This window comes from Camellia sinensis, chromosome 8 (genome assembly GCF_055761805.1).
Source record: "Camellia sinensis isolate YWXY chromosome 8, ASM5576180v1, whole genome shotgun sequence".
Classification (NCBI taxonomy): Eukaryota; Viridiplantae; Streptophyta; class Magnoliopsida; order Ericales; family Theaceae; genus Camellia; species Camellia sinensis.
In genome coordinates, this window is record NC_138968.1 from 106798827 (window position 1) to 106809083 (window position 10257).

The window sequence follows — 10257 nt, forward strand, 5'->3', positions numbered from 1 at the left end:
ATCATACAACACTTAGAAGAAAAAAAGGAAGATTAGCATTCATAAAAGAAGGTTATTCAAGTCACAGGAAAAAGCAAATCAGCTTAACATGGAAGATATCTTGTTCAATTACAATGATGACACTTTGGCCCAACAAAAGCAACAAAGATCACTATTACCAAAAAAGAGTTCAAAACAATGATAAAGAAACCGAATGAAAAACACCTAAGTTAAGGACTTACCAAAACAGAGTGCTGCATCATGAGCGTGAAGTTCTCGTATTCAATGATCTTAGCCATTCTATGCATATCGATTGGCAGTAGAACGGCTGTGGACAGTGCAACGCCGACCTGGATACTATCGATGACACTGTCTTTGGCTGACATAGGCTATTCCCTGACCATGAGTGCAGGGGGCCAAGGCTCATGACAGTAAGAAGCACTTAGCCCTCTGTGCTCTCAGACCTCGGCTTCTTGCGCGAAGGAGTGTTGGACGCTTCTGCCTCGGTCGGCGACTTCTCGGCTTCGGCAAGTTTTGATATAGGTACTAAGTCCTCTCAGAGTCAAATCGGATCTGGGTAATGGAGGCCTTGGCTTTGACCTTTTTGACTCTCTTTGGTTTTTGCCTTGGCTAGGATTGAGAAGAGGACTAGATAGTGACTATGCTAAGAATATCGGTAAGAAGGTCCTCCGCTGCCACCTTTTGTCAGCCTATATCCTCGGTAGTTGTGGCAACAGTTACTCCAATATCGAAATAAATCACTGGCAAGGCAATAGAAGGGTTGGAGGGGTCTATGGCCAAGGAAACTGAACTTCGGCGTCTGTGACTGCGAGTTCTTCCGGTTAGAGCATTCAAAGGAGCTCGGCGTCGGCGCTAGCATTGGGATGAAGGAATAAATTGGGGGGCAGAAGTGGATGGTTGTTCTGCTCGATAGGATGTGGAGGCCTAGTTTGGCCTTGCTGATGAGGTAGTTGGCGGAGTTATGGCAGATAGGAGTCTTTCTTTGTTTGGGGACGTTGAGCAGAGGGCTCCTGTACGTCGATATGTAGTTAAGAAGGATTGGAGCCTTGCGTGCTTCGATTGGCAAGCTGAGAAAGTGAACCAAATCTTTGCTCGGCATGTAAGACTGGCGAGGAAGCGCTGCAGGGACAAAAAGAAAACATTAGAACAGATAACAGAAAAATTGCCAAGAGTGGAATAGAAAAGGGCTTTGGCAGACTATAGTCATTACTCATATCATTCCTAAAGATTCCACGGTGCAATGGGAAAATGTGGAGCTTATCGTCTGGTGCAAAGTCCTGAGACAATCAAATAGACGTCTCCCGCGCCCTTATTGGAGTCTAGAATGTCGGCTATTAACTTGAACATAGTGGTTCTAGGCTTGAGGTAGTATGTATAACCATTTTTGGTCTTAAGGCCACACATGGTGTAGCAGTACTAGATCTCAGACAGGGTTATTTTGGTGTTTTGCCAACGTACCAACTCGACAATGCCATTGATGACCCTAAAGGTGTTCTCGGCTAGTTGCATGGGATTGAGCTTGTAGAAATGGAGGACCTCCCTAAGAGGATGTCAACGGGGAACTTGATTTTGCCCTCAATGATAGAAACTATTGGGAAAGGCATGTAATCCTTTCCAGGCATTATGGAGTCCTCGTTGCCCACCATCCTAAGGTGGACATCGGCTGGGATGGAGAATTCCTAGCGAAAGTATTCTAGTTTGGTCGGGGTATTCACCCTCCACCTGAACATGCCCATTATCTTGACTAGGGGAGGTTCGATAACAGATTTTTGGTGAGAGGCTTAGTAATGGTTTAAAGATCTTGGCTAACAACTAAGGAAGGGTTTTTGGTGGCCTGGATAGGGTTCTTGTTTTAGTTTTCCTAAAGAACAAGGTTCTAAGAAAATCCCAAGCCTAGGACTACAGAAACAAGAATCGAAGGCAAGAATCTGGAAAATGCTCAAAGAAAACAAAGGGGAGTATGGTTCAGAATCACGAAAAAGAAACAGAGAACAAGAAAACAGATTTGCATACATAGAATAACAAAATTCATGAACATTGAGTAGGTGTGTGCAAATGTGCAATAACCACAAGCAATACAATTGACACTCTAGAAATACAATGACGAACTTCGAAGCACAAAACAGATCCAAGAACAAAAATTGATTCATAATGTCCTAAACATGAAAAATGAAGAAAAACAGAGTCCAACTATGAATATAGATTCAATGGCTACAGATACAGTGTAGACATGTGGCAAATTCGAAAAAGAAACATATTAAGAGAACAGTAAAAAATTGAAAATAGAAGGAAGTAATTAGGGACTTATTGATTGAAGTCGAAGAAACGGAAATGAGGTTCGCCGAAGTCAAACGACAGTGATGATTGGAAACAAACAACGAGGAACTCGTCGAAGGGGACAAATGAAGCAGTTGTAGAGCTTCAAAGGGTTTGAAAATGGCACAAGGATCCTCTAGAGTTAATCCTCTAGAGTGATCTCCTAAAGTACTTAATCCGACGGCTGAGAATAAAACTCACCAAAAAGACGTCATTTTGGTGAGTATTTTGAAAAAAAAAAAAAAATCGGATTCAGGGATTTCAAAATTCCCCCCATATGGTTGAAGAACGCGAAGAGCTATACAGACGGTGGGAAGAAGCAAAGAAAGAACGAGAGAGCGAAGAAGAGTTGGCCGTCGCGAAGAGCATCCCGTCGCCCCATCGTCGCCGTCGCCCGCTGTCGCCGCCGTCCTGCCGCTGCCGTGGCCGTCGCCCCTGCTCCAACTGATTGAAGAAAATATAGGTGATTATATATATATATATATATACATTATACAGCCTTGAATAATAGATATATATTGCTGAATCTTGCTGAAATATAGAAATTTTCAACCACACAATTTTTTTTTGCCTCATCTGTGTTGTGCTGAATATTGCTCAATCCCTGTGATAATAGATATATATATACACATCATACATTATATATATATATACACATTATATGCAACCTTAAAAAACATAGGGGATAAATGAAGCAGTAAAGAATTGAAAATAGAAGGAAGTAATTAGGGACTTATTGATTGAAGTCGAAGAAACAGAAGTGAGGTTCGCCGAAGTCAAACGACAGTGATGACTGGAAACAAACAACGAGGAACTTGCCGAAGGGGACAAATAAAGCAGTTGTAGAGCTTCGAAGGGTTTGAAAATGGCGCAAGGATCCTCTAGATTTAATCCTCTAGAGTGATCTCCGAAAGTACTTAATCCGACGGCTGAGAATAAAACTCACCAAAAAGACGTTGTTTTGGTGAGTATTTTGAAAAAAAAAAAAAAAAATCAGATTCAGGGATTTCAAAATTCCCCCCATATGGCTGAAGAACGCGAAGAGCTATACAGACGGTGGGAAGAAGCAAAGAAAGAACGAGAGAGCGAAGAAGAGTTAGCCGTCGCGAAGAGCATCCCGTCGCCCCACCGTCGCCGTCGCCGCCGTCCTGCTGTCGCCACTGTCTTGCCGCTGTCGTGGCCGTCGCCCCTGCTCCAATCGATTAAAGAAAATATAGGTGATTATATTATATATATATATATATATACATTATACAGCCTTGAATAATAGATATATATTGTGAATCTTCCTGAAATATAGAATTTTCAACCACACAATTTTTTTTTGCCTCATCTGTGTTGTGCTGAATATTGCTCAATCCCTATGATAATAGATATATATATACATTATACATTATACATTATATATATATACACATTATAGGCAACCTTAAAAAAAAATGGGGGATATATTAAAGTTTATGTTTTGTTGGGAAAAGATGAATTTTTTACTGAAATTTTATAGTTGGAAACACTGTCAACATGTTCAAATGATTGTCAAATAAAATGGAATTTGAATCAAGAGTAAGATTAACAAGTTTTGAAACTGGAATGAATTCCCTTGACTATATTCTGGGTCATTGATTTTTACGTATTGACTTACCTCTTTTAGTTCATCTCATCAGGTTTAGAAATCCTGGTTGAGTCTTGCACATGTCCCAAATTCTGGCATTAACAGTCATGACAACTGCTTCTAATTTTATATTTTCTGCATTTCACATTATCAATCAGAGCTAGCTTAGACCATCAGCTATGTTTCCATTCATATAAATTATAACTGATATATCTCTAGTTTTTTTATTTTTATTTTTATTTTTATATAACTAAACCTATCTTATTTCATATTGATGCACAACACGTAACAACATGAAAATTTGAGTTGGTGAAATGATTAATATGTGATGTTTAAATGTGTTGATAATTCATATTGACTTGTTAAATGATGTTTATGGGCTTGTAGCTGTTAAATTGTCTTGTTACTACAAATGGCATTTCGTTTCAAAGTGGAGTCCACAGATAATGCTTATTAGACTTTTTGTCCAATTTAAATAGAAATTGAGTGGCGGTGTCTTTTGAAGGCTTGATTGACTTCATTGTTGAGAATCATTTGAAAAATATGAATATAAAGTTTGACCCTCCTGAAATAAAGTTTATTACTGGAACTCTAACCACAAAGATAGCATATTGCACTTGGCATTTGGTTGTTGTTAATTTCTACTTTTTTTTTTTGTTTGCCTTGATTATCTAATTTCTGTTATTCGTTGATTATCTTATTCAGTTTGTATTATTTTGCAAACATAATTTACAGTTTTTTTGCTAATATTGAGCACTTCTTTATTTTTTAAGTGACTTGGCACATTGATATGGAACCTAACAATCATGAGAATAATGGGGGTGAGCGTGATTGGCAGCCTAGAGTTCGCATGACATTTGATACAGAACAAGAAGCATATGATTTCTATAATACTTATGGAGGAAGGTTGGGCTTTAGTATTAGAAGGGGTTATGTAAACAAGAGCAAAGAGGGGCAAATCACTTCAAGGCAATTTGTTTGTAATAAGGAGGGATTTTAGGTTGTCAACAAGCGAGGTCCATTAACAAAAAATCCTAGGCATGAAGTGAGGACTGGTTGTCAAGCCCGACTTCTCATTAAGTGGGATAGAAATATGCAAAAAAATTTTGTTAGTGATTTTGTTGAACCACATAATCATATCTTTGTACCAACAGAATGTACGCATATGTTACCATCCTAAAGGAAGATATCTGCATCACAGGCAATCGAAATAGATTTAGCCGAAAAATCTGGAATCTGTCTTAATGCTGCATTTGAGCTCATGAGTAATGAAGTTGGTGGAAGGGAGTCACTTGGGTTCACAAAACTGGACCAAAAAAATTATTTGAGAATGAAGAGGCAAAACAGTTTAGCATATGGGGAGGTAGGTAGCATTTTGCAATATTTTCGTGACAAATCATTGGAGAATCTATCTTTTTTTTACTCGGTCCAATTAGATAACGAGGAGCAGATTACAAACATATTTTGGACCGATGCTCAGATGATCATGGATTATGGGCAATTGGGTGATGTTGTGACTTTCGACACTACTTACAAGTTAAATAGTGCACATAGACCATTTGTGTCTTTTGTTAGATTTAACCATCATAGGGAAATTGTGATATTTGGTGCAGCTTTGATGTATGATGAGACCTCTGATTCTTTTGTATGGATTTTTACAAGATTCTTGGAGACAATGTCAAGTAAGGCTCCAAAAATAATTTTTATGGATCAGGATGCTGCAATGGCTAAGGCCATACCTATTGTCGTGCCTAACACAACCCACCGCCTTTGCACTTGGCATTTGATGCAAAATGCATTAAGGCATGCAAATTCTATCTTCAAGGGTAAGGAAATGAAGGATAAGCGGATGAAGAGTGTTTTATCCACGTTTATGTATAACATTGAGGATGAGGAAGAGTTTACGTTAAAATGGGAGGAAATGCTTGACAAGTATGAAGTAAGAGATAACCATGGGCTGAAGTTAACATTTGGGGTCAACGAAAAATGGGGTTGGCCATATGTTAGAAATGCATGGGGTGCGGGCATGAGTAGCACCCAACTTAGTGAATCCTTTAATGCTTTCTTGAAGGATTTCATTCAGTCTAATCATAACTTAATGCAATTTTTCATGCATTTTGATCGAGTTCTGTCTGAGAAGAGGTACAAAGAGTTACAAGCCGAATATGCTCTATGCCAAAAGTTGCCAAGGGTGAATATTAAAGTGAAGATTACGGAGCAAGCTGCCGATGTTTACACAAATAAAATTTTTGAAGAATTTCAGGATGAGTATGTCAAGTCCCTTGAAGTAAACATTGAAGAAATTGAAAATGATGGTGAGAGTACCGTTTATACGGTTCTTGACAGTGATGGTATAAAGGTGAGGAATGTGAGGCAGGAATGTGATGATTCAGTCACTTGCAATTGTAGGAAGTTTGAAATGAAGGGCATTTTGTGTAGTCATTGCTTGAAGATCCTTAGAGAAAGACTCAAATTCAAAGAGATTCCTTCACAATATATTCTGAAGAGATGGACTAAAAAAGCAAGATCTAAAAATGTGAAAGACAGATGTGGGCATGATATTCAGGTTGATGTAAGATTGCATCAAACTTCACGTTATAGGTCATTGATGGCAATATTCAGATCAGTAGCGTGTAGAGCTTTTGAAAGTGAGGAAACATATAATTTGACGGTCGAGAAAGCGGATGAATTAATTGCAGACATTGAAACCATGTTAAGCGCAAAATTCAATATGCCTTGTTCAGATACTATTCAACAAGAAAGCCCTCCCAACACATGCCCCGAAAGCTTTGAAGTGGATAGTGTAGCGGATAAAAATGTAGTTCAAGCAAAAGGACTCAAGAGAAGAGAGTGCACTAGCAAGGGACGAAGGTGGACAAAAGGTGGTTTGGAGCTTGCGTTGGCAAACAAAAATAAAACAAGTTCACATAATGCTTCTCAAACTTCCATGTTTGTTACTCCTTAAACTCCTCCTTTATTTTCGGCAAGTGCTCCTAAAGCACCTCCCTTATTTCCTCAGTCGGCTCCTTTATTTTCAAGTGCTCCTCAACTTCCTTCATTCTCGCCGAGTGTTCCTCAAGTTAGAGCTTCTTCGTCTCAATTTATGTATCCCGCCTATGATGTAAGTTAGTTTAATAAAAAGTTTTAGTAGGGATTTCTAGGTGACTATTATCATTTTAAATTGATATGTGTTTGTTATTGTTGTAGCCAAGTTTTCTTCATCACAATATGCATTTTTCAATGCCATCGATGTATTCCGTCCATGGAACCTATCAAGCATTGCTTAACAATGCAAGTAGTTATCACTTGCAAGCTTCAAATAGTCCCGCATGTAGTGAAGTAATTTATTTTTCACCTTTTCTGTTTTATTTTGTCATTCATTCATTTAAAGTTCCATTTTATTTTATGGTTCATTTGATGTAATATTATTTTATTTTTTTTGTAGGTACTATGGTTGTGGTCGTGGCCGTGGCCGTGGGCATGGGGATGTGGATCACACGTCAACATCTTAGCGTTATTTTGTTTTGCGATTTTTTGTGAATTTTTTGTTGGGTATGTAATATTGAAAACCTTTCATGAAACTGTTGCTAAAAATTTGCTGATACCATCCCTAAAATGTTGCTGAAATTTGGGTTCAATTGTTGCTTAAATTTTGCTAAAATTTCTGTTCAAATGTTGATGAAATTTTGATTAATTTTTGCTTAATTTTTGTTGAAATTTCTGTTCAAATGTTGCTGAAACTTTGGTTGAAATCTTGCTCAAATTTGGGTTCAAATGTTGCTTGAATAATGCGGAAATGTTGTTGAACAGTTGATGCAATGTTGCTGAAATTGTTGCTGAAAATTTGTTGAAATAGAGTTAAAATGTTGCTCATTTTTTTGTTGAAGTTGCAGTATCTCTGTTTGCAAAATTTTTCGCAGAATTTTTTGTAGAATTTTGATAAACTGTTGTAGAATTTTGATAAAATGTTGCAAAGGAAACCGTATCATTACAAGGGAAACTTGCAAAATGAGAATCACATTGCAGGTTGTAGACGTCCCCGAACGTCCCGGGAGGGAAATCCCGTTTTGTTCGTTGGGCTCACTACAGTTCATGACTCAATGTCACGGTCCTGTATCTAATCTCGCAGAGTGCAATGCAAGACCAATGAATCATCAAAGAGTCCAAATCTGGCAAATCGTTTTGGAAAATAGATTTTTAGAAAGAAGTATCAAATATGGACTACTATGCCAGATACAGAGTTGTCACATAAATATTTTATTTTGGGGAAATTTAGGAAACCCTGACTCGTGCCGAAGGCCATGTGTTCGTCATCACCAAAGTTGCCTCGGCTCGGGAACTTGGGTACGATTGGGGAAGGTCACTTCGGGAGCACCCCTGCTCGCCCGATCAAAGATCGGGCTCTACTAACCATGATATCGAGTTTTGAAAACATTATGCATTCTTATTCCGGTTATTAGCCTAGATTTACTACGTGATGCGCACAGCATACAAGTATAGACTGGATTGCTTGAATTGGAACAACACATTTCATGTTTGTTTATTTTGAAAATGGTTTGATGGTGCTACCCGCAAGTAGGCTAAGACGTGGATTTGCCAGCCCGGGTGGGCTTAGAAAACGTGATGGTTTGCCACTCTCAAGTGGGCTTAAAACTCACAGTCAATGCATTATTCCAATTCAGATAATCCAACCTTCACCCACAGGCATTCAGGCAGGTATATCACATAAGCACATAGCCTCATGGTAAGCATGCTATCATGGTAGTCACTCACACACATGCAAGGATGCTAAAGCATAAACACTTACCAAGTACTCCAAGCCAAAACAGAAGCTATGTTAGAAATCCATGCATGATCCTAACTATGCTGAAATGCTTAATGTAACACATGCAAGAATGTAACTACAATAGGCCCGGCTATTCTAAAGATGGCATGTGAAATGCAACAATTGATGCACATATTCAACTTGGAATTGAAATACAATACAGTTAGTATGATGCGCCGAGCTCGGTGCATGCAAGACAGATGAATGAATGCAAACATGCTATCATAAGTATGCTAATTGAAACATGCCCTAAACTAAGCATCATAAGCTAGTAAATAAAAGGGAGAAAGACATGGGGTTGGAAGACATACATCACACACATGCACACTTATTACAATAATTGGCCCTCTCTCGGAGGGTCTGAAAGAATATTACACAACAAAAATAAATAACGAATTATTACACAATACTAATTACTTAACAAATGAATTAGGTAAGCAAGGTAACCTAGCATGCTATGCTACATGTAATGGACTGCCTCAGCTCTATTCCGAATGATGAAGGATGCATGCATACTCGGGTCGCCTCGTCGGGAAATTTCATCGCGACGCCTTGCCTCGCCTTTGTTTGCAATTGATCTCAGAAACTTGCACAAGCTCTAGAAGGCTGAAACTCCACCTTGGGAAGGCCACCGACCAATTATTGGCATGGGAGACCACCTGCCGACCACCCTTTGTAGTGGAGACCAAAGGGGGTGGTCGGTCTGCCAGAAAATCTGGTCGGCTGACCAGTTTCCACCTCTGGTTTCTGGTTTTTCTGCAACAAAGGCAAGAGAGAGAAAAGGCAATGTATTTTCAACAAATGTGTGCATGACCACTCTTTCCATCCTTGCACAAGCTCAAGAGAGTGTAGTCCTCGATCCTCGTGCCACCAATCACGCATCTCGATGCATGATGGCCGAGAAGTCGAATTGCACGACTCGATGAGAAATGAATGCACATATAAGCAAGTAAAGCCAATAACTCTATCATGGACAGTCAAGAGTGTCGGCGACCGAGAATCGAAGCACGTTTCGTCACTCGGACATCCCTCGTTTCCCGTGTTCGGACTAAACCCTACTCCAAACACAAAGCAATGAGATGGCATACACAATGCGACTAACATGCAACGTAACATACGCAATGCTATTGGCTAAAATGGCATACACAATGTACGTACTAAATGACATATACAAATGCAAGATAGACTTACACCAATACGAGTGGACCTCAGCCACACTCACATCAGTGGCCATATGATGGAAATGAGACAACTGAAATACATGTAAACATGCATGGATGCAAAGGACCGATCCTAAGGCACAACATGCAACTCTAACTAAGCATGGCAAGGGATGAAGTATGGCATGCAAACACACATTTTCCAACTCTGAAACATAATGTATAATGGTCCCAAATCATGCAAATATGTCACACAATGCATGCAAGATGGCTCGAATACCGAAACTAGTGAAGCGGGTTACACTAGAGGTACACAAAGCAATGTATAAATGGCAAAACCAGCC

General features: G+C 39.2%; 1 protein-coding gene across 1 annotated transcript; it reads left to right on the top strand.

Moving 5' to 3' along the window:
• Positions 1-3340: 3340 nt before the first annotated feature.
• LOC114293135 (protein FAR1-RELATED SEQUENCE 5-like) lies at positions 3341-7440 on the top strand. The gene is made up of 4 exons (XM_028237167.2): positions 3341-3533; positions 4702-4834; positions 5111-6799; positions 7374-7440. Exons 1-4 carry the CDS (start codon positions 3341-3343, stop codon positions 7438-7440), a joined length of 2082 nt encoding a protein of 693 aa, XP_028092968.2.
• Positions 7441-10257: the final 2817 nt, after the last annotated feature.

Bases quoted from the DNA above. Each gene is read 5' to 3' on its own strand.
- LOC114293135 (XM_028237167.2), top strand. From the start codon at position 3,341: ATGGCTGAAGAACGCGAAGAGCTATACAGACGGTGGGAAGAAGCAAAG. The intron at 3,534-4,701 runs GTGATTATATTA...TTATTTTTTAAG, and splicing joins ATCGATTAAAGAAAATATAG to TGACTTGGCACATTGATATG. The intron at 6,800-7,373 runs GTGGACAAAAGG...TTTTTTTTGTAG, and splicing joins TGCACTAGCAAGGGACGAAG to GTACTATGGTTGTGGTCGTG.